The 26,045-nt window shown below is 39.8% G+C and overlaps 1 protein-coding gene across 1 annotated transcript in view; it reads left to right on the top strand.

The window, feature by feature from the left end:
• The window catches only part of Cntnap2 (contactin associated protein 2), a 2,252,040-nt gene that overhangs the window by 1,657,040 nt on the left and 568,955 nt on the right, over nucleotides 1-26,045 (top strand). The window contains exon 14 of the mRNA XM_085840650.1: nucleotides 11,586-11,742. Coding sequence (XP_085696776.1) covers nucleotides 11,586-11,742 — 157 coding nt within the window. The remainder of the gene's footprint in view (nucleotides 1-11,585; nucleotides 11,743-26,045) is intronic.

Below are 26,045 nucleotides of genomic sequence, written 5' to 3'. Positions count from 1 at the left end.
GATCCAGCAATACCTCTCCTGGGCATATATCCAGAAGATGTCCCAACTGGTAAGAAGGACAAATGCTCCACTATGTTCATAGCAGCCTTATTTATAATAGCCAGAACCTGGAAAGAACCCAGATGCCCCCAACAAAGGAATGGATACAAAAAATGTGGTACATTTACACAATGGAGTACTACTCAGCTATTAAAAAGAATGAATTTATGAAATTCCTAGGCAAATGGATGGACCTGGAGGGCATCATCCTGAGTGAGGTAACACAATCACAAAGGAACTCACACAATATGTACTCACTGATAAGTGGATATTAGCCCAAAACTTAGGATACCCAAGATATAAGATACAATTTGCTAAGCACATGAAACTCAAGAAGAACGAAGACCAATGTGTGGACACTGTGCCCCTTCTTAGAATTGGGAACAAAAAACCCATGGAAGGAGTTACACAGACAAAGTTTGGAGCTGTGACGAAAGGATGGACCATGTAGAGACTGCCATATCCAGGGATCCACCCCATAATCAGCTTCCAAACGCTGACACCATTGCATACACTAGCAAGATTTTGCTGAAAGGACCCAGATATAGCTGTCTCTTGTGAGACTATGCCGGAGCCTAGCAAACACATAAGTGGATGCTCACAGTCAGCTAGTGGATGGATCACAGTGCTCCCAATGGAGGAGCTAGACAAAGTACCCAAGGAGCTAAAGGGATCTGCAACCCTATAGGTGGAACAACATTATGAACTAACCAGTACCCTGGAGCTCTTGACTCTAGCTGCATATGTATCAAAAGATGGCCTAGTCGGCCATCACTGGAAAGAGAGGCCCATTGGACACATAAAGTTTATATGCCCTATACAGGGGAATGCCAGGGCCAAAAAAATGGGAATGGGTGGGTAGAGAAGTGGGGAGGAGGGTATGGGGGACTTTTGGGATAGCATTGGAAATGTAATCGAGGAAAATACGTAATAAAAATATTAAAAATTAAAAAAAGAAAATAACCATGAAGTACACTACCCAGAAGCCACAGATAGATAGATAGATAGATAGATAGATAGATAGATAGATAGATAGATAGATAGATAGATAGAAAATATTTCAGAAACACTAATCATAATAGCCAAGATTTGAAATCCAACAGTGTTTGCCAGTAGATGAATGGATAGAGAAAATGTGAAATGTAGATGCAACAGAACACTATAAAACCTTTCAAAATAAGGATGTTATATCTTTACAGAAACAGGTATGAACCTAAGGGCATTATGATTAGTAAAACAAGCCAGACACTGAAAGACAAGCACACCATACCATCAAAGTTACAAAAAAAACAAAACAAAACAAAACAAAACAAAACAAAACAACAACAACAACAACAAAAAAAAACCCTTTTTGTTCATAGAAGTAGAGAATTGAATGGATGACCATAGGATGGAATGGTTGGGATAGGAGGAGAAGAAGGTTGTCTAAGGATACAGAAAGTTAGAAGAGAAAAATAATCAAGAAACCTACTATACAATTCAGAAAATAACAGGATGTTATGTTTGGAAAAAATCACTGAAAACATGTAAATATGTTAAGAATGTAGAGTAATACACATGTTAATTAGGTCAATTTAGCCACACCACAATGACTACATGTTCTAGGATATTAGGTTGCATGTGACAGAAATATAAAATTTCTACTTGTCACATGAAAGTCTGCCAGGGCCAGGAGTGGGTGGGTTGGTGAGCAGGGGGAGGGAATGGGGGTTTTCAGAGGTGTAATCAGGAAAGGGGATAACATTTGAAATGTAAATAAAGAAAATATCTAATAAAACAGAAAAAAATAACAATTGTACAGGCATATTAGACAACTATCACCCATTCTTTTAGGCCAGTATCAGCTTGATACAAAAAAAAATATGATGACAGCAACACAAGGGAAAATGTAGATCAATGGCATGCATGTATGTAGTCAGAAAATCCATAGACCAAGTAACAAGCTTGCCCCCTTTCTTTCTCTTCATATGTAAATCATGTGTGTGTCAAACATGACATCATAATTTCTGACATTAGCAGAAAAAAAATCTGTAAATGTTACATTGTGAACAAAGTTAACAAGTTCTGACATACCACTGAACAAAATCACTAGCAGTTCATATTTTTAAAAATCTTCACAAACAATGTTAAACACAATGATGAACTGTTTTAATTTACAGCAACACCATATTGTAAACATTCACAAGATTGTCCTTAAGATTTGGAAGTACAACAACCCTCAAGGACATTTAGGTTAGCATTGAACACTAGGTCGTAGTCACTGCATTAGGACATGAAGAATGTGAAGAGATAGGAGCTGGAAACAATGATATAGACTAGCATTAACAACACAAAATGGAAGCAACGGGTTGATGTTATATATTTAATTGTACATAACCCTATGTATACAACTATAATAAGGATAAAGAGGCCATGAATTTGAGAGGAAGTGAGGAAAGTGGAGGGTCATTGGTGGGGCTAAAGGGAAGAAAGGAAAGGGAGGAAATGATATAATTATATTTTAACTAAAATATATAAAGATTTAGATAACATTTACAGAATTATCAATCTTCCAACAATTTCAATGTAAAATAAAATAGCACATTGTATTTAAAAAGAGAAAAGAATTAAGAGGAACAAAAAGAACCAAAGAAATAACAACCTGCAGTTCCATCCTGTCTGTGGTAAACTGCTACCATAGTTTGTTCCCAGAGCTTTTGATGTAAAGAAACCAACCAGGCTCTTGAGGGGCCATGGTGCCAGTGACCTTAGTTAGAAAACAAAGCTAAGCTCACTTGGAATGACTTGGCCCATTCTGCTCTCTTTAAGCCTGGTGAGAATTATGAACTCCCATCAAATCTGTCACTTGATTCCATTCCAATTAATCCAATTCATTTGAATAGGACTCAAATGATTGAATTCAACTGCATCAAATTTTGCTCAGTGAAATTGGCCTTTGATTGAAATCTATTAAGTTCAATTCAATAAAGTAAATTTAAATATTATGCAGTAAAATTAATTCTTAATTAATTAACATTTTAGTTCAGGTCCAATCTGAACTTCCATTCTACAGTTCTATATTTGGCCCTGATTCAAATCAATAAGATAAAGCAAAATCCAATGTGATTCTGAAAGATACAACCTTAAGCTAATCAACTTCATTCATTTCTAGTCATCCCTAATCAGATGAGTTTAGTGACATTCAATCTCAGCAAGATAAAATGTTCACCTTTAATGATCAAATTGAGTGTTTATATCAGAACTTTAAAATGAAGCATTTTCCACAATGGTCTGCAGTATGAACTCAGCAGAACATTTCTGGATTCATTCTTTTGTTTGGTCTTTATCTGAACATAAACTAGCATAGAATTAGATGATTGGAAAACAAAGGAGAATATTACTATACAGCTTAATAAATTGATTTCTCAAAAAATTATAGGGAGCTTGAAATGATAAGCTGCTGTATCTAAGATAATACTAAGATGTGTGATAGTTCTCATTTTACTTTTATAGTCTTTAATTTAACCAGTAAAATACATCCATTTTAATGCAAAATCATTATTATGTAATTGAAAAATAAAAAGATACTAACTATACTATGCTGAAAATATGAATTAAATGAGGTTACTACTGCAGTAAATGTCATGACCACCTCTTCATATCTGTCTTCTGCCATCCCCTTCTTCCATGATATATTTTGGAAAAACATGACAAAAAGCACTGGGACCAACCAACCAACCATTGTCTGGAACCTGTAAATGCATTCACTAACATAAACCTTTTTTCTTAGATATTTAGCAAGGGAAATCTGACTTATACAATGTCTTAACTGGTAGAAATGTTAAGATTGTGGTAGGAAAGGTACTTGTGTTTGTTTCTTTACATACTACCCAAGTGTCCAGGAACTGAGATCATTAGTGTACTTTCTCCAGGTCAACATGTAGCAGATTTGTCTGGCGAGAGCTCCCCCAGGTAGTCAGTGACAGTCCAATATTTTCCTTTGAGATTCTTTTCATAGCCTTATCTAGGGACTCTAGATTGTTTACTGGACTCTCTAGGATCCCAGGGAGACTGGAAACCCTTGCCTACATTCCTATATTCTCTTCCACCAGTGTTGGGAGAGGGGAGGTCCTGTAACCAGACATGATCATTCCATGTCTTCACTGCCTAGTCCTCTTTGCTTCTGTGACTCCATGGTCCAGTTTTTGAAAGTGGGTATATTGTGAAAGAAATAAACGCCACATTTTCAAGAAGACAGACTGACTCTAAATCAGAAAACTGTAGAACTGGTGATGAGCTCCCACTTCCCATTCCTGGGGTCAGGAGTTGTTTCACCTTTAGATCATGTCCCTGAATTTCTTTGACTGTGCACATTTCAAACTGAAGCAAAAGTTCACTCCAGCCCATTCTTAGAAACTATAGCTGCCGGATTATATGAAGAAGAATATAAAACTTTCACCTTGCTACCCAATAGGAAAGTTTGTTACTCAAGCTCTTCCATCTTTCTTCTTCTCTAGGTCATAGCTTAGAAGAAAGAAAGGTTCTCCCTGGCTTCAGGATGTTCTGCATATACAATGTATCAGTTCAAGTGTCTTTAATTAATTAGCATATCATTTGTAACTTGATTGCTATGATGATAGAGGAGTGGCCAGTTCTATTCATTGAGAAAGTAGGAGAGGAAGGACCAGGCAATGCAGTGGTACAGATGGAAGGGAGGTTATGAAAGAGAGATTAAAACCTGAGTTACTAACCAGGATTATGCCTGAGATGACAGACTGGTTAGTTAATGCATTTTTCCTCACCAACCATGACCAATATACTTTTTATGTACATGTATTCCATTATATCATGTGAGATTTGTATATATGTGATAAAAAAATATTTTAAAAATGGGGGTGACAGGGATTTAATCCTGACATTGAAAGTAGAGGACTGAACATTTCCAAAATAGATTGGCTGTAAAGAAGATGCCAACTGGGGGCACTAAATACCACAATGGTTTGGGGCTATTTGAGGCTGTTCTGTTTTCTTTTGCTAAAAAGTCTCCTGTGAATCTATAAAAGATAAGTTGACAATAGTTAAACGTTTTCATTTGGGGCTTTATGAAGCCCTGGGGTATTGTTTTCAGTATCTTCTAGAAGTAGATGAATGGAACTCATTAAAAGTCCCAATCACAAAGCTGAGTCTTGTTTGGGCCATGCCAGCATCCTAGCTAAGCAGCCTAATAAGCTACAGTATAGCCCAGTAATCTATTCTATTCTATTCTATTCTATTCTATTCTATTCTATTCTATTCTATGGAGCACATTCTGGAAAACCCATATATGGGCTACAATTTTTAGAGTTCTCCGTGCATTTGGTCTGGCACTTCTGGAACAATTTGTTATTAACAAGACCTGTAGTCTTAAAACACAAGCATCCTCATTTTGCTCCATTTCTAACTTCATCCAGCTCATAAGAAACCCTTTTCTATAACAGAGTTTGAAGTGAACACGGCCCAAACAGAAGACAGATTGGACTTCATTTCATCCATGTTTGGGTGATGCCTCACCTTAACAACCTAGTATCTGGTTTACCTAGAATGTGGCTTCTGCTGACTACAGCAACTCACCTATATGACACAGTTAACTATAATCTTCATAGTCTAAGGTTAAAGTTTCTAAACTCTTGGGTAATTAATTTCTTTTCTTACCACTTCATATGCTTGTCTTTTAAAAAAATCTTTCCATTCTGATTGCTTTTAACTGTTTTTCCCCAAAGCCAGGTAACAGGTAAATAATGTTTTATACAGGGAAAAAAAAACAGCATTTCATTAGCATAGCATTGGAATGAGGCAGTTCTTTGTTCAAAGAAAATTGCACCACTCTTCTCTTGCTGAATATAAAACATATACAAAATTAATAATTTATTTTTGCTATAGTGATTTAAACAAATTAGTTGGTATGAAAAATGAAGAGTACAATTTCCTTTATGCCCATGAATATGTTTGTCTTATTGGTGTTTCATTTGTTGGTTTGCTCCTACCCAAAAAGAAAGCAGCTGAGTCACGTGCTTTGCTAGACTTGATTTACTCTGCTAGGAAAGAGAGAACACAAATTTGGCATTTCCCTAATCTGAAGCATTAGTTATGCAGACAGCAGGATTATGGTTTGAGCAAAGTTAGTGACAGGAAAAGAGGCTTGATAGTCAGGTCATCTCATGCTCTCCCCTGATCACTGGCATGAAACTGCTTTAGACTGAACAAAGAAAATGGCACTTGAGAACTCCTCCGAGTAACCTAGTATCTAGTAATAGTCTTTCCTTGCAGTCAAATGGGGGTCTTCTTCCTTCTAAAACCGGTATATGTGGGGAAAGGGGTGTTCAGTTACTAAGGTGCAAATGTGAGTTTGATCTTCAGACTGAATCTCACTTAAGAGAACACACGTTAGGTAAGATAGTAATCCCAAGGCTAGGAAGTTGGGGACCTTGGGATGTTTGCTAGCTAGTCAACATAGCTTCCATGATGAGTTCAGAATAGTGATTGGCCTTGATTATGCAAGACAAGATCTGGACACCTAAGGAATAACACCAAATGTTGGCCTTCGGTCATGCTGATGTAGGCACATCTTCAGGCACAAAAATTCACATCTACCTACAGAAACACACACACACATACACACACACACACACACCACTAATACTGAACTTGGCTCTTATGTGGGCTTGAGAGTTCTTGCTGTGCATCTAAACAAACCTGACAATGAAACTTCCTTTTCTCAGCATCTAGACATTCCCTGCAGATGCTGCCAGGAGTCAGCTGCCTCTCTTCTCCCATTTTCACAGTCTCCATGCCCTTCGAATGTTGAGACTGAATGTTATACTGTTCCTTTTTTTGACATTATTCTGATTTTCACAAGGAATATTGAGCCACAGACAGTTCTGGGGTCATGCTAGCTCCTACCTCTGCCTGAAATACAAGAAGAACTTGGTAAGGAGCTGTTTCTATTAGTCACTGGAAAGAGCATGCATGAGGCTCAGGGCCTGAGCTACAGAATCGTTTGCTGAGCATTTTGTCATGGATTGAATAAGATGTTTCCTGACCATTGGTCCATTACTCCCATTCTATTTGTGTCTGGTTTATCCCTGTCACCATTCAGAAAGTATTACATCTTCTAGTTTCCAATGATACCAATGAAAATTTTCTGGTGGAGAAATCATTTATTATTACTTAGCTAAAAGATGAAATGCTCAAACTGGATTTGGTAGCTAAAGAGGCAATGCCTCTATATTGGTAGGGTTAAGTCTGGCACATGTGCCTTTTACAAGATCAGCCCCATACCACCTGTCTTCACATATTTTCTGCTCTTGATACAAAACCACAGCTCTCACCTAAAAGGGAGTTTAAAAAAAAGTTTATTCTGGAGCCATTGTGGTGACCATGGTTTGGGAATGAAGATTTAAATTACCCCAAATTCCATGTTTCAAAGTAAAAGCAGTTTTATGAAGTTCTTGTAGTTTTGTAGAATCAAAGCAAATTTAAAATGGTGGTACATCAGAGGTGTGCATTGGTGGTTACATCAGAGAGGTAGGTATGTCAACATGAGGGGACCTTTCCTATAGGCCTATGATGCTCTCTGATGGTATTCTTATCTTCTGGATTGATAGAAGCTATTTGCTTTTAAATCATTAGATCCGAAAGGGTTTTGTTTTTCTTTTGTCACAAGACTTTAGTTCCAGCACAGAGGTGAGCAAGTTGTGGCTGTTCCAGAAGGCCAGAACTTAACCTAATATAAGGTAATTAGCCTGCAACATTCCAACCTCCCAATGGTACTGAAATTCTCATAAGCCAATCAATCTCTGCAGACAGATGCCTTCAGGAGTTCTCAAGCAACAGCCAGATTCAGGTTCTTTTCAGCCGTTTCCTTTCCTCTGTAACACAGCCAGAGACAAATAACCTCAGCTTTTCTTGGGGTGGCAAATACTATATAGTTCCCATAAACAAAACTTTGTGAGGCATTTTTTTGAAACTGTGGGTATTATGTAAGGAAAACAATAATGTATTGTGGGTCATGACTTTGACATTAGGAAACATCAAAGTCTGGAACTTTTTTCCCTGACCCGACAGAAAGAGAGAAAACCTTGGAGCAAAAGAATTCAAATGCAGAGTTCAAGTCTAAATACTTTCTCTTCAGAGTCAGGCCCACTGGAGAGGACACAGCTGCGGAGTGGCCCCTCATCTCAGAGAGCTGGCATCTTTCTCCCTTTAAAATACAGTTTAAATCTTTCTCTACTTACCAAATCTGGTGCAGTTTCTTATTTTAAGATTCCCATGATGATCATAACATGGAAAACATTAAACTTTCCAAATTAAGTGATATCTGGGTACTTATATGGAATAAAATACCTGACTGGTTCCTTCATTACAGGGAGCATGATTCTGAGTTCCAAACTATGTCCAATGGCTTTAAACTATCTGCATTTTAGCAAACTGTTCTTGAGGAAAAACTACTGTAGTATCTCACTCAGTGTCACAGAAGTGTATGCATTGTTCCACTATGGTAACTTACGATATTGTTTAGATGGTGTGGTTGTTCGGTTGGTAGTTGAAGAATTAAGGCTTTCCCAACTCTTTCTTCTGAGCACTGACAGATACAAGTGTGTACTTAGCATCCTGAAAGAGTGGGTGGAGGTAGATTCTTATGATTGAATTTCACCCCCAGACATACAGATGTTAATAGATTTCCTCTTTGGCACCATCTCCTTTTATTCCATTATCCACAGTTTCCTCTAAGGCTTGTCTGTTCTCTTAGCATATCCCCAAGATTTGTCCACATTCTTACCTACTGCAGATTGTCTTAGTCATGACTTCTATTCCTGCACATACATCATGACCAAGAAGCAAGTTGGGGAGGAAAAGGTTTATTCAGCTAACACTTCCATACTGCTGTTCATCACCAAAGGAAGTCAGGACTGGAACTCAAGCAGATCAGGAAGCAGGAGCTGATGCAGAGGCCATGGAGGAATGTTCTTTACTGGCTTGCTTTCCCTGGCTTGCTCAGCCTGATCTCTTATAGAACCCAAGACTACCAGCCCAGAGATGGTCTCACCCACAAGGGCCCCTTCCCCCTTGATCACTAATTGAGAAAATGCCCCACAGCTGGATCTCATGGAGGCACTTCCCCAACTGAAGCTCCTTTCTCTGATAACTCCAGCTTGTGTCAAGTTGACACACAAAACCAGCCAGTACAGATTTTTCTTCCTTTTCAAAGCTAGTGTTATTTCAGTATAGAAACAATAAAGTAGGAATAAAGACTGACAGAAAGAAAAGGCAGACAGGAAATTGCATTGTATACAGACACACAGGCTGCATGCATCATTGCAATTGTGTCAGGACCTAAAACAGTAAAATCCCAGCATCAAAGAGAATGGATGTCAGTGAAGCTAAGAAGAGAGGAAGCAGAGCCATTGCTAATCAATAAAGGTTTCAGTTAAACAAGGTGAAGGGGTTCTAGAGCATTTGTGGACAGCACCGTAGCTGTGATTAACATGCTGTATCAAATACTTAGACAATTTGTTAAGAAGGGAGATTTCACACAGAGTGCTCTCAGCACTATAAAATGAAAGAAATTGATGCTATGTTTAGCATCTTCTCAGTCTCCCCTCTCATTCTTTCTGTCTCCAGGCTTTTCTTCCTACCATTCTCTTGAACTGCATTCATTTTTCTTGCACTTCTCGCAGCCTTCTGTGGAATTCCAGTGTGGTTTGCAATGCTGTTGTAGTCTTCCGGATCCCACCTGAATCTCTGCCTCTCCCAATATTTTCTGGCTTGCCCTGATGGTTCCCAAAACAAGACTTTCATCCCAGGAAATGCTCCAGAGACTGGATGTCTGCCTCAGGTTTCCTGGACGATGTGTCAGACTCTTCATCTTTTTTCAAAACTCCTTGAACTTCAAAACATTTTCCCTGTTTCCTACCCAGATAGAACATACCAGTATTCTCTTAGTTACCGATACCAGAGACCCAGAGTAAGTTCACAATGTCTTTTGCATCCCCCCACCAACACCCGCTGCAAATCCCACTAGGCCAGCTACCCTAGATTCTTTCTGTTTTTTCCTTTCTCCACTCCTAGTACCACATTATTAGTTATCTCCTCCATGACTAGGGAACTTCACATCTGCCCTCCCTAATTTTATCACACAGAAGCTCATCTTTTATCTTACCTGAGATTTTTAAAACCCAAATTGAACAGTAATGATTCTCTGCTCCAAATCTTTCAGTGGCCTCCCATTATTTCAGGATAAAGTTCAGGTTTCTTAAGCTGTAGGAAATAAGCCTGGAAAAGCAAAAACTAGTCAGCGCGAAACAATTTCTCTTTTGGACAAAGACCTCATTTGCTCTCTAGTACTGTCCTCCCCTGCTCCACTCTCAAACTAATCTCCCCAGCCCTACTCTACACCACATCCATTCTTCTGCATATGTTTTGCATATAAAACTCACCTGTATGAATTTTAACGCTCTGTTCCCTTTGTATATAGCATTCCTTTCGTCTCCTACACCTTGGCTCACTGAGCTCTTGCCCACTCAACCTACAAGACACAGCTCAGAGGAAACATTCATCATACCCTCCTTTTCCTCACATCCACTCCATGTTCATAGTACTCGTTCATCTGTATCCTCGACCTGCATTTCTCCTCCATTGTTCTAAAAGGTGTCTTGCAGAGTGTGCCACAGAATGGATACACAATGGGGTTTTGATAGTGAGGCAAAGGGATGAGTAAGTGAATGGAAGAGGTAAGAAATGTGGATCCAGGAGCTCGTATCAATCCCAACATCTGTAGACACGGTACTCTGGTTCCTTATATCACGCAGGTAACACTTGCTTAACCTATGTGCTGACATCTTTTCTAATACATTATAGCATATCTACATCAATTCTAATAGCTAAATGCAAGATAAATGTTGTGTAAATAGTTGCTGCACATTGTTCCTGAGAGAATTACTATGAGAAGTCTGTGTGTATTTGGTGCAGATACAAGCCCCTGCCCCAAGGGTCTTTGATTCACAGCTGTTTGATTGCATGGATATGAAGTTATAGACACAGATATCTGACTGCATAGCAAATAGTGAGTGTTGTGTGATATGTCAAACCTTAGATATGTTGCATTAATCTCCAGGGTATTAAAAGAAAGGCCTTTCTAGACCTAAGTTCTTCATGAATAAAATTGGGAGGTCAAACTTAGACATGATAAAACCCACTCTTAGCTCCAATCATCTCTTATCTTCATACTTGTATGAATTCATAGGAAAGCAAAATCAGCTATAAAATTAGTTGTATATTGTAGAATAGTTTGTATGCCTTCAGAGCAGACTAATACCATTTAGGATTCCAGTTCACTGAATTATACCTAAGACATTTTGTATGACTTTTTAATTAACATTTCCTATTATTGAACTAATTCTACCTTAAAGATGGGCATGCATTTGGTCTATCAGAAACTGCTATAACTCCTAGGGAGAAGGAAACAAGAGTGACATTATAATGATGCAATTCAGGCTCCTCTTTAAATGTACCTCTCTCCTTTCTTGCAGATGGAAGTCCTTACACCTGGTGGGTTGGCAAAGCCAATGAGAAGCACTACTACTGGGGAGGATCAGAGCCTGGAATTCAGAAGTGTGCCTGCGGCATTGAGCGCAACTGCACAGATCCCAAGTACTACTGCAACTGTGATGCTGACTACAAGCAGTGGTGAGTGCCCAGGGAGCGCAGCCTCCCTGAATCTGCAGGTCAAATGGATTAATAGAAGGAAGTCTGAGAAAGTGCTAAAGTAAGATGATAATAGGTAAGAAGTGTGGGGAGCTAATTTAGTGGACAAATATCAGGAGCACCTAACAATACAAACGCAGAATGAGGTCAATGTGACAAGGCTATGCATTTAGAAGCTGCCCGACACATAATTGATGTGTTCATATTCCATTCTGAGAGGAAAATGAGTCATGTTGACAGCACTGATTTGCATTATAACATGTGCCCTAAGAGGATGGAGAGAACATGTAGGGCACAATACAATATGCAGATACCTGAGAGGGGAAAAGGGCTTCAGCTCCCAGGATGTTTCCTTTAGTACACAGCCTAGAAAAAATAAAATAAGGAGAAGGAAAAGGACGGAAACGGAAAGAATCCTTTGTTCCTGTTGCTTACAAGTGCTTGCCTGTCTCCTTTGCTGTCATACTCTGAATTGTTTATAACCCTGATACAAATCAGCTCAAGAAAGATCTATTTTGGCTTGTTTTCATCTCTCCACTGGCTTTTGTCCTCCTTCACAGTGAGTGACTAAGGCAGTGTCAGTCACAGATAAAGATAAAATCAGCAGTCCTTCTCCGGGAAAAGAAGAGAGGGTCTAGAGGATTAGCTGGAAAAATAAAAACCAGAAAAAAAGAGCCTAGTCCACCTCCTACAGGTCAGGGTCAGAGCCTCCTGTCTATTCCTGCTCAGCTTGGCTGCACGTTTCTTGGGTAACCAAATCTAGGTTCCCCAAGTCTGCCTGGAATCACTGTCTACAGGAATGATGTACAAGATAAATTCATTCTATCTATTACTCAATAACTAATTCTAAGACTACAAAATGGATGGATTTTAAGACAGAGGTCTATAGATTTCACAACAGTTTGATTTCTTTAAGTAAATGGGGATATATATATATATATATATATATATATATATATCTTGTTTACTTCAGTGACTTACGACTTAGAGTCTATGTGTGTTGTATAAAACATAAGTAGCTATCATTATGTTCTTATTTTTTAAGATTAATTTTTTAAAATACATGTGCCTGTGTGAATATCTGCCACTTGTGTGTGGAGCTCCTAGAGACCAGAAGAGGGCATCAGGCCCTCTAGAGCTAGAGTTCCAGACAATTTTAACCTACTCAGTATGGGTACTGGCATTTGAACCTGGGTCCTCTGCAAGAGTAGCAAATACTCCAAATCACTGGGCAATCTCTCCAGTTTCTCATGTTCCATTTGTTGTTTGCTGTGAAAGGAAATTTCTAATAGCTAATTTTCCCTTTTGTTTGAAGAACACATCTATACACACACATGCTACACAAAGAGTGGAAGTTGAAAGTGGGGAAGGCATGGCATTTAGGTCAATCTTTTTTTTTTTTCATTTCAACTGTCCATCGATGAGTCATATCTTTAACAAATACCAGGTGAACACTAATGAGAAGGGATTCTGCCAGTTACTGGGATAAAACAGCAAGTGGCACCAAACGGAAGCTCTGCCCCTGACTTATTTTCACTCTTTACAGGCTATGTCTTCAGTCAGCAGGGCTAGAAGACTCTGATTCACTTGTCTCTTCTGCTCTGATTCCCTGGCCCTTCAGGAGGCCGACATGGCACAGACAGAGTGTCATTACCATCACCACTGTTCAATTCTTCTTGCCCTATTTCATAGGAACACTGAGAAAAGCAGAGAGAGAGAAAATTCTAGGGCATGCCTCCTAGTAAAACCTCTTTGTTTCTAGACATCACGCTGGGTGCAAAGGGACTGTTGACAATGAATTATGTCTTTCATCCATAGGCAACTCACAGACCAGTTCTAGGAAAAGGCATATATGTGTGGTCACCAGGACCCAGTCAGTGCTCTGAGGAAGATGTGAAGGGCACTACTGCTAGAAGGTGAAACTTTAACACTAGCTGAAGGAAGGAAGGGAGGAGTCAAGAATGTTCTTGGAGAAAGTGACATGCTCTAAATGGGAAGTAGGGTTTCTCTGGTTTGAAGTTCTTGAAGGGGAAGCATAAGTAAGCACAGCCTGTGTGGGAACTGTCAGTGCAGTGGTTCTATGATATGACTTGAAGTTAGCCGTGCAGTCCTGTCATGAGGGAGTTCTGAAGGACAGAAGGAATCAGCTATATGATGTCATGAAACTTTTTCTGTTTCTTACTTTTCTATTGGTGTGATATAATACCACAGCCAAGGAACCTTATGGAAGATAGGGTGTCTTTGGGCTGAACATTGCAGAGGGTTAGAAGTCAGTCACCATCGTGACAGCAGGCAGGCATGACAGCTGGAATAGCAAGCTAAGACTTTACATCTGGAGCATCAAGCACAGCATGAGGCAGCAAAAATTAAATGTAAAAGCCAGCAAACCGTAGTGTATCTTTTCCAACAAGGCCATGCTCCTAAGCCTCCTTAAACAGCTCCAGCAACTGAGGTCCAAGTATGCAAATGTCAAAGATGATAGAGGACATTCTCATTCACACCACCATGGAACTAGAAAACCATCAAGAGCTTGAGTCATAGATTGAAGGGACCATTGAGAATGACAGAATGGGTATGAGAGACTTGTGAGTCAGGAGCAACTTGGCCTAGAGTTTATGACCATGAGAGAAGAAAAAGAAGTCAATTCAGGCTTGCTGTTTGGACCCCTTGAAATGGAGCGACAGCCATCTGTAAGCAACCAAGAACTCGAGGTAGAAGAAACAGATGATGAGTTCACCTGAAATCCTTGTGGGATTTCAGGGAAGAAATACAGACTTTAGAGAAATGCATTTGCCTCTTAAACCTTCCAAAGAACATAACTGAATCCAGATCCCAGAACAGAAAGCTTGGTATGGATACACTTGTTCCAGCCTCTCTCACAGACCTCCTCAGGAAAGCTTTAGGTAAACTGATTTTAGAAACCCAGAACCCCTGTCACGGCTGGCACCTTGTTCTCTCGTGACTCCACAGCAACTAGAATATCCTTACCACTATTTTGCTTCTGTAGACTTTTCTGACACCACATAACATAGGTACTACATTTTAAACAAATTGAAAAATATAATTAATTTATAATAGCAAGTATTAAAATATTCTGTGACATAAGAGATAAGGATTTCAGCTTGTCCCAATTAATACATTAGACAAAGAATACCTGTGTGGATGCTTTAATTATTTGAAGTAAATTCAGGAGTCTTCTTTTAAAATATTCAGGAGCAGTAGAGAGAACTTAGCTTGAAGCTAGGCTATTTGACATCCAGATTTACCACTTTCTCCAATTGGCCAGGAGTTTGTCAATGGAGCTAGGCTGACTGGCCATACCCACCTCTCTGCCTCATCACTTCTAAGATTGTAATCATGCATCACCACTCTCAGCTCTGGCTTTTCTGTCATGAGTTCTGGGTATCAAACCCAGGCCCTCGCACTTGTGAAAAACACTTTAATCACTTTACCAACTGCTCTGTCTCTGCAGCCCATATGAAATTCTTTTATGTGGTTTGTGTTGCATTTCCCAGTGATTCTAACTGAATCATCAGAAATGAGCCTAACCTGGAAGTGATTCCTTCATGCTCTTGCCTGGCTCTGCAGTAGGCCTCAAGTCAGATTGCCTTCCTCTCTCTGCAAGTGGTACAGACAATAAGGGATTATTGAAGGGTGTTTTGTTTTGGTCCCCTGCCCTGCACCGCCCCCCCCCCCCGAAATGGCCTGAGAAGCAGACTGTTCTGAAGAATGCACCCAGCCTTTGCTTCCTTCCCACTCCATTGGGCGTGAACAAGAAAGGCTTTTCCAAGGGTAAAACTTTGCAATCCATGTTCTCTGCAACATTGTCTGGGAGCCCATTCCCCCCATTCGCCAAACAGGCAGGAAAGTTGACTGTGGATGCCACTGCCTCTCTGACTAGGAGATGTGAATGAGGAATCGTGTCCAGGTGACCCTCAGTGCCCTCCAGTGATTACTGCTGTTACTTCTGCTGAGATTCAGGGAAAAGAAAAACAAGTGTGTACCTACAAGTACAACTCATGTGGGAAATCACTTTGAATGTGTTGTAAGGTTAGAATAATGCCCTGATGGCCTCTATTTCAGACTGCTTTCAGCCCAAAAAGGGACTTATTTCTTCTCATGGGCTTATTTCAATAGCAAAGACTTGTTTCATCAGTGGACTGAGACTCAGTCCTGAGACTGAGTGCACAGTCCTCTTTTATCATTCCACACTCTGAAGCCCAGCTTGGGACATTTAATTTTTAGAGCTGCTGCCTCTGCTGCCGCCTCTGCTGCTGCTGGTGGTACTAATGGTGGTGGTTGTGTGTAGGTGATTTATGTGTCATGATATGCAAAGGGGCACACCAAGGTGGAGAACATTTTTACAGAGTCTGTCTCTCTTCCCACCTTTATTTGGCTTCTAAGGATTCAAGTCAGATCCTCAGATATATGTGACAAGCACTGGAACCATCTCACTGGACCCTGACTTAAGTTTTATTGGCAGCCAAATGGAATCCAATGACACTCTTCAAGCCACATGAAGGTCACAAAGTGTGTTTATGAGTGAATTCTTAAAGTTACAGTGGGATATATTATTTTTATTATTGCTTAAATACCAGACTGGCCCCTGCTAAAATCATCACAAATATCTGAAACTGCAGATGCATAATTTAGGAATCAAAACAAACAAGCAAAACCCCAAAGACTATAATGAGCAGAGAAAATGCTAAAACCCCATTTCATGCTCCCAGGTTAGAGCTTTCACATGATATCATGAAAATATCCCCATTGCTTTTTTCTTTTGGACAATTTGTAAGTGCTGTGGCTTTTAGCCAGCTATTGAAAAATTTTAAATTCTAAGTTTAAGCCACAGACCACATGTTAAATGGCTAACACTAAAACTTAGTTTGAATGTTAACTCTTATCCAGTAGAATAAAATGCATACAAATGGAGCTGAGATAAATGAGATCGTAGCTCAGAGCAGGACAGGTCTCACAACAAAGCCACCATGGCCGGGAAGTCCCATAACCATCCCCATAATTGCCTGATTATCTATGCTGTGAGAAGTTTTGCACAGTTATTTCTGGGATTGGAAGTGATTTAACATTTATGATTTACTATTCACAGCAATAGTCAATATCCCCACCCACCATGCCAGAATCCTAATTAAGCGAGCATGGGTCTCAGCTAAGTAGCCACTGCTGGGTAATTCCTGGTCTCATGCAGCCTGACACAAGAAGAAAGATCATCACCTCTAAAATTAACCATTCTGAAATAGAATTATGGGTGAAGGAGCTTCATGTGCTGTTAGAGGACCCTTGTCTCATTCTGTGGCTCTTGTAGAATTTCTGCAGAATTACAACCTGACCAAGATGATACAGGCATGCTGAGATGGAAGTGGAGTGAAAAACCATTAGCCCAGACTTTGTAACGATTAGCAAGCAGTTCCCACCCCCACATTAGGAAGGCTGATCAGATGCTAACCACTTGGATTCTGTTCTATTCTTTCTGAAGGAATCTGCTTGTTTATCAGGTTTTTGCTTTCTGGAAATAATCCATGTCCAGCTTTATCCAGTCAGGAGCTGATCCAAGGGTCTCTCCCATGTTTCAAAGCCAGCAAATTGCTTTCCATTGTCCCAGCTTCCTAACCACCAACTAATTACTGAGTATCTTGAATATTTCAAAAAGTGCTCATTATACATTTTCATTGTTTATAAATGACTTTGTCTAATCCTTTTGCTGACATTTTCCTACAAAGTTTTCAGATGGCTTCTACATGAACTGAAATATTTATGAGTTTAGTTTCATCTATCTCATTGATCAATAATGCTACTGGAGTCATCCATTGCTTGTCAGGCTTGATTCCAGTGACTGAAATGTATCGTGTCATTTAAACTTCACATTTGTCCTAGGATAGAGGGCAGTCATTTTACCATATAGGTGAGAAAAGTAAGTCACAGAGAGGTTAATTTACTAGGACACACAGCTAAGAACTGATGGGAAGAGATTCAAATCCTGAACAAATATCTCCACAGTCAGACTTAAATATTATAACACACACACACACACATACATACATGCTGAGGTGGGGAAGGAAGAGAGGGGGAGAATAAGGGAGAGATGTCGGGATTTTTGCATTTTTAATTGTGGTTTAAATTATTTTATAAATTATTTTAAGTGTCAATTAAGTAACATCAAGCATATTAATTGTATTGTGCAATCATCCCCTCTCATTCATGTTTAGAGATCCTCACATCTGATGAAACTGAAGCCCCATGCTTATTAAACAATAACTCACCGATGCCCCTGGCAACCCCCACTCTATGTCCTGTTTCTTTGACTTCAACCACTCTAAGTACATCTCATGAGAAAAATTATAAAATGTTTCTCTTCTGGGACTGGCTTCTTTCGCTTAGCATAGTGATGCCAAGATTCATGTGTCTCATAATAGGTATCAGAACTTTGTTTCTTTTCACAACTGTGTCTAAGTCTCCACTGTTTATATACTGTGCTAGTGTATTCATTAACCCAGCGTATTCATTACTCACATACATAGAATAAATAAATTTTAAAAAAAGAAAAAAAAAGAATCCCAGTACTTGGGATGGAGGGAGGCTGAGGCAAGAAGAGTTCTGTGAGTTTAAGGCTAGACTGACTGGGTTACAGAATGAACTCTGTGAACATCAGAGTTGTATCTACATTTGAGAAACAGCAAACAGTCACAGAGAGCATGAGTGTACAACTGCTTTTTGTTTTATATACTTTCACGTACCTAAGTACTCTTAATGTTTGTGTGTCTTGCTGTTTTAACCTTGTAAAAGAAGGAGTCTTTAGTATTAGTTGGTTTGAATGATTTCTAACTGTTGAATCTGGACCCAGTAGCTTGCTGGGTACCATGCCCATCAGGGAGTTGTAAGAGCTCACACTGACGCTTTCTTGGCCAGAGTTGAAGTCAGTAGTGCATGATGGGTGTGATATTGAATATGGATTGTTAATTTAAGAGGACCTAAAATCACCAGGGAGGCAAATCTCTGGGCCTAACTGTAAGAGAGCCTCCTGATTGGGTTAGCTGAGAAGAGCCATCCTAATTGTTCTTAACACTATTCCATGGGCTGAAGTCCTAGACCAAATACAAGAGAAAAAGTGGGCTGAGCCCCAGCTATGCTCACTCTCTGCTTCCTGACTGCAGATGCAGCGTAACCACTGTCTCACACTCCTACTGCCATTTCCTTACCATGGTGGACTGCACCCTCAAACTGAACCAAAGCAACCCTTCCTTCCTTAAGTTGCCGTTTTTAACGTATATGGATGTTTTGTTTACATGTATGTATAGCAAATGCATGCCTGATGCCTACAGAAGCCAAAAGAGGGTGATGGATCACCATGGGTAATGGAAATTGAATCTATGTCCTTAGGAAGAGTGCTTTTAACTGCTCGACCACCTCTCTGGTCCATCTTAGGTTGCTTTTGGTAGACATTTTATACTAGCAATAGGAATAATGACAAATACAATGGAGTAGAAAAAGAGATTTCAAGGAGAAGATACCTGTGGGCCTGAAGGCCCTTCTACATCTTATTAGAAAATTCTCAGCATACGTCTGCTGTAATTGAAATTAAGTTACTTTCTACAAGAAGCTCATGTTAAGAGGCAGATGCACCAAGCACATGTGTATGTTTGTATGTACACACACAGCCAGTTCCCTTGGGGTCTTCAGGAACAACTTGCCAACATCTTCTGATCTGGCCTCAGGTAACAGCCATGTTCTGACTCTGCTGCTGAGAGTGCTTTCATGACTTCTCCTTATGGGGGTTGGGGGGAAGAACACAGACTCCACCTGCTAGTTGTTTAGGGGAAAACCTGGGTAAAAATGGAGCCCTGTCTATATAGATCAAGATGACTTCTCAGAGACAGGGCAATTTAATTTAATTCATGGAGAAAAGAAGTGTCATCTAATATCACTCAGACAAGGCTCCACCATATTTACATCATTCCACTAAAAGCACACATCACAAGAAATGTGAAGCTTTGTGTTCTGACCCCAAATCTAAGAGCAGTCTGGAAATCTAAGATCTGCCTAAAGTGTCCAGAAACATAAAGCCACAGAAGTTATTTACTATAATCTAGAAACTCTTAGAACCACCAGCCTGTCCCATTGCTCCCCAAAGAAACAAGTACAGCTCTAATGCCCTTGGATTTTTAAGATACAACAGACCACTTCATGCAGAAAGGAAGGTGAAAGAAATCCAGATGACAGATGTTTGCAAAGGGCCTCCGCTTATATAGAGAAAAATGAACAGAATCATAGGGAATCCTATTACAAAATAAAAATTCTTTCAGAGAAGTGGAGGGATGTTCTGGAGATGCACAATCTCCCAAAACAGTGCCAGGAACTAGGAGACATGCATTCATATACAGGAGCCTAGGAGGGCTTTACATATCCAAACCATAACAAATTGCACCAGCAGAGCCTGGCAGCATAGTATCCCTCCAAAATCTAAAGTCCTTTTAGGAAGGCACAGCTTTCCATTCTGTGTGTCTGGGTTAGGAGCTCCAGATTACAGCTCCTGCACTCTCATTAAGAATTCACACTGGGATGTGGAGTGTACCAAAGGGGCCAAGAGTGAGATGCTACAGCTCTCAATCTTCTGTGCTTCCCTCAGCACTGAACTAAAACATCCCTTAACTACAGAGATGGGAAATGTCTCTCCAGTTACTAGAAGAAGCAGAAAAGATGATATATAATGTACTGTCTCTGGCATAGACTTGCTCGGCATAGAACCCTTGTGACACCTCATGGATTGTACCATGACAGGAAGGTAATTGGACCCCAGAAAGATGTCATCGAAGTGTCAATATGGTTTGATCACAGCCTAAAGTAATATTGATGATAGGAGAGAGAGAGAGAGAGAGAGAGAGAGAGAGAGAGAGAGAGAGAGAGAGAGAGAGAGAGAGGAATCAGGTAAACATCTATCAGCTGCTCAGAAGGCCACAGGTTCTGGAAATAGATGGAGCCTAGTAACTGAATGTTAAATGAACTGGAGTACAATAGATGATGTGGTCATCTTGAGAGAAACAGAAGGATAAGCCAAGAAAACATTCAGAGGACAGCCTTTATTTCCTATTCTTAGTTTACTCCATGAGATCTGTTATATGGTCCAAGAAACAAAATACATTTGGCCCCTAAATCAATCACACACAGGACAAAATTAAAAAGTATGTTGAAGCTAAAACAATAGGTCAGTTGGTGAAGTGCTTAGTTTGCAAGCATAAGGGCCTGAGTTTGTCCCTAGGACCTGTATGGTGATGGGAAAGCAGAGGGTGGGAGGAGAAGGAGGGGAAGGATGAGGAGGAGCAGAAGCAAGAACAAGGAGGAGGCATTGGTGGTGGCAGCAGCAGCAGCAGCAGCAGCAGCAGCAGCAGCAGCAGCAGCAGCAGCAGCAGCAGCAGCTAGGTGTGGTGGCACTTAGATTCCCAGAGTTGAGAAGGTAGAGACATGGAGATCCATAAGGCTTTCTGGCAAGCAAGCCTAGTCTACATGGCCATATCCAAACCAATAAGAGACCCTGTCCCTACCTACAAAAGAAAGAAAATAGTTAGGGAGAATGACACACTAGATTGTCTTCTAGCTTCCACAGACATTCATGTATGTGTGCAAAGATACTGCACATACATTCACACTCACACACACACACACACACACACACACACACACACACACACACAATGTCACTGTGTTAAATAAAACTGCCAAGAGGAAGCTTTACAACATGACATCATTGGGTGATGTAGATGTAGTCTGTTTGTTTTCTCTTACTTCCCTGAGATTTGAAAGTCCTTGTAGCTGAAACTCATTGCCCCATGTTCTCCATCAGGCCACTCACCTCCTCCCACTGTCCCTGAGTATGTTCCCATTGATGCCCCTACCCTTGCAGTTTCCCAAGCCCATCATTGCCCTACACAGCACCAAACTATACTTTGTTTCCAAGCAGTCTCCTCCCACAGGTCCCTCACAGACACCTGTCTGTCTCATCACCTCAACTTTCCTTTCAGTTATGAATGATGGTGCTGCAACAACTCTGCAAATTAACTTCTACCTCTATAGTCCCTTATGACATTCCTCTGTCTATACCTGCAGTCTTCTCAAGCTGGCTTCTTATAAACATGATCAGGTTGATGATGTTTCTAGTGTGTGGTTGGAAACCATTGATCTCAAGTGAGGTTGAATTTTTCCAGAAGTACCTTTAAATGTGAGCCAAAATAAATTCTTCCATCCTTAAGTTGCTGTGAATGTTAATATTGATTGTTAAACTGAGAGGAAGTAGAGTCACCTAAATATCAAACCTTTGAGGGATATCCTTGATTAGATTGATTGAGGTAGGAAGATTCACCAGGCTGGAGGCTTGGACAGCACTGGCCTTCATCTCTCTCTGCTTCCTGGCTGAATAAGCAACAACCAGCTCTCATGTCCTCCTGCTCCCATGACTTCCCTGCCACGATGGGCTGAGTCCTCAAACTGTGAGCCAAGCCTTTCTTCTTATGTTGTTGTTGTCAAGTATTTTGTCATAACAAGCAAAGCAACTAATACATTCATATACTTTACACACAAGACTACACATGTGTTGTGTGGGTATCCAATATTCCTATTACACATATAGACACACCTGTGTGAACTATGCATACGTGCATGTGTGTGTGTGTGTGTGTGTGTGTGCACATGCACGCAAGGTTGTATAAAGCCTTGGCACTAACTTAACTTTAGTCTAGCTAACTCATGCAAAGTTCTGATTCATGGAGCATTTGGATGATAAACTCAACTGTTTAGTGTGTGTCAATTTGCTGTGGCAGTTCTGCTGTGGTAAGACACTGAAAAGACTCCAAGCAACTTGATTTTTCTTCCATGTTGGTTTAATAATATATTGATTAATATAGTATATTATTGACTAATAGAATGGCCTGGCAGAAAACTTGAAAAGTATGGCCCCAAAATGGCCAGAATTGTGTTTCCAGACCTTCCATTGCTTGCTTATTCCAGGAGCACTAAAGCTGAGAGGAGAGGAATGGGACTTTCTTTGTGGTAGTCTGCTGACCAACCAAATAAAGGGATTCAATTTTATCTATCATCAGACCTCCTTCATGTAGATTATACACTGCAATTGACAGAACCATTCATGGCTTATTCAATAGTCCAGCCCTATGAGTCCAGCAACAACTGGAGGAGTAGACCCTTCATGGAGGTACTCAAGGTTGGGTGGTTGAAAGGTTCACTATTTTGTATCCTGCTGATCATCTTGCATTTATTATTATGACTTCATGTACTTAGTCCACCAATCATCTTTTATTTTATGAGCAGGCAGAGAAATGGTTGACTAGTGAGGCTCTATCCATAGTTTTAGTTTTATAGCATCTAACAGTCTTCAGAGAGATGGGATGAGCATGTTAGGAGTTTCAGCCAGGTAGCCTTGCTTCAAGGAGAATGACATCAGCCTGTTTTCCAACCATTCTTATTCTTAGTCTGTAACTGTAGCTGCCATACTCTTCATGAGCCACACAACCTTGAGTCTGCTTATCAAAGGGCCTTTATAAGTAGGATACTGCCTGGAAAGTTACAAACACTTTTGTTTTTGTTTTTGTTTTTTTGTGTGTGATTATTTAGGGGATGTTTAGTCAGCTTCCTATATTTCATAGGCGCTATCTTATTTCCCAAGGTCCTTAGGAATGCTGTCATCAATTATCAAATAGACTTTTCTTTTTTTTTTTTTTTGTCAAATAGACTTTTCAAGAGTGATTTTTTTCTTCACTTATCTATCTACCTATTTACTCTCCACATGACCAATATCAGAAATAGATGACCATTTCTACTAGTTATAAGCAATATAACTGTCTACCATACTTTTTCTGTTGTTGTCATGGAATATTCTAACAAAAGCAGAATAAGGAAGAAAGAGTTAATTGTGTCTCATAGTTCAAGATCACAAACCATTATAGCAAAGAGTTACAGCAACAGTATCTTGAAGCAGGTTGTGACTGTGTTCATAGTCAAGTAGAAAAAAATGACTGATAGCATTGAAGTCACTTTCTGCTCCATTTAGTACTGTACAGGACTCCTTCCCCGGGAATGATCCCACCCTCAGTTAAAAGAGATCTTTCCACACCAGTTAACTTAATCAGGATAATCCTTCACAAGCATTCCCAGAGGCCCATCTCCCAGATAGCTTTAGATCCTGTTGAGTTGACAATTAACAGTAACCATCACTACAAACTTTGCAAAATTATTTAACTTTTCTCACCTTCATTTCTCTAGCTTTAAAATAAGAATACTAAATCTGTCCATTGAATTTTGTGAAGTTTCATATTGCTATGCCATATTTAAATAGTTTTCTTAGCCTCATATATCTGAAGTTTGTGAGTGATGAGTGGAGCTGTGGGTTGAATAGACAAAAAGAAGACAGAGCTATTCAACAATCATTCTTACTGTGCCTAAGAACTGAATACCACTGTGAACAGGGAAATTCCATGATGAGAACACAAAGTCACAGGGAGACCTAGGGCGGGATTTTAGAGTGCATATTTTGCAAATGAAGTCAAGCTTGTAAACACTTCTAAGAACCCCTAAGAAAATTGTCCAAAATGAGTCTGTCAAATTCTAATTAGCAGCATACAAATTATCTCCATCGTGAGCCATCCACAGTATATATTTCTAGTATAGAAAGCATTTACAAGGATCACACTGAATTCTTGTTACATTTTAAATATGCATGTCCATGCAAATTACAAATATTGAAGGAAAAATGAAGGCAGAAGGAAAATAAATTAAGCAATTTGCTGAGGAAAAGAGAAACAGTGTGGCAGGACAGCGTATCTGACTTGTTAAGAGAGGCCTCTTCATTTGGAAGTGTGTCCATTGGTTTTGTATTCATTCCCTATATCCAAACCATGGTCAGCATGTAAAGTCAATATTAGGAGAAATCCACCACTGATGCTATCACAGCAGCTTTTGAAGGGTCAGGCCAAGACCTTCTGAACAAGGTACCTGAGCTTCATACCCTCCTCCAGAGAGCTCAAATTACCACATGATCTTCTACAAATGCATGGTGGCTACAAAAAGGAAAGTGTGGAGAAAAGCTTTGTTTTGTCTTGCAGGTCCAGAGGCATACAGTCCATCAAAGTTTGGAAAGCCTGACAAAAATAAGTGGGGACATGGCAACAGGAGCAGGAAGCTGTCATCACAGTTCATTCACATTCAGGAAACAGAGGGAGGACATAAAGTAGGGCCAGTCTATAAACTTTAAAGCCCACCTCTGGTGACATACTTCTCTAGGAAGTCTCCACTTCCTAAAGGTTCTATAACCTTTCAAAATACCACCAATGGACCAATTGCTCAAACATGAGCCTATGAGGGATAATTTCTATTCAATCCATAGCAGTGCTTTTCATGCTCTGTATTCATTTTCCAAGGGAAGAGTCATGCAAATAAATGGTCCGTGCTGGTTTTGGTGGTGGTGCTGCTGCTGGTGATGGTGGTAGTGGTGGTAGTTTTCCTATTGATGAGTTATTTTCTCCCATTAACTAATATTTATTGAACTTGTCCAATCTATTCTTTATCACCACAGAAAAGATACTCCATTTCCAGTATCTTGAGTTCCCTAATAATCTCATGACTATTAGAAAGTTTCTTAAACTGAAATTTCAAATCTCTCAGCTGTCCTCCTACATCAGTTAGAGCCATGGTCCTTGCTCTAGAGGAATAAACACTCCAAAGTATATACACTTCTGATAACTGTACAGTCCTATAGAATCCTCCTCTACCATGGATTTATAGTTTATTTCATTTTTAAGTATATTGCATGGTTTTTCCTATGGAGTCTATTTCTAGTCACCCAGATAAAGAGGAAATCACCAACTAATGAACTGATACTATCAACAGCTACCTTGATGAAACAATGAATTGCCTTTGGTGAGTTATTAGAATCAAGGAAAGCTTAAAGGCAGAAGACCACAAGTCTTCTCTCGGCAATCTCTAACCACCTTTATACCCTGAGAAGCAGCTTCTTAGGCTTCCCTTCCCTTCCCCCCTATAGAGAGAATGTGAATGAATCACCCTTGTGAGGTGAATGAATCACCCTGAGGATGAACAAAGCCACTCTGGTTCAAGACCACAGTGAAATGATCATATACAACAGATACTACAAGCTACAGGTGACATCATTCAGGAGCAAACTTTTGGAACTCATTTTCATTCTAATGAGTTGATTATTGTTCATTTAATAGTACAGCTATGTTCTGTTTTTTATTGTCTAACTTTTA

Source organism: Mus caroli, unplaced genomic scaffold (assembly GCF_978045245.1).
Source record: "Mus caroli unplaced genomic scaffold, Mus_caroli_1 scaffold_7, whole genome shotgun sequence".
NCBI classification, from domain to species: Eukaryota; Metazoa; Chordata; class Mammalia; order Rodentia; family Muridae; genus Mus; species Mus caroli.
Note: the sequence above shows the minus strand (reverse complement) of the source record. Positions and strands in the feature narration are given on the sequence as shown.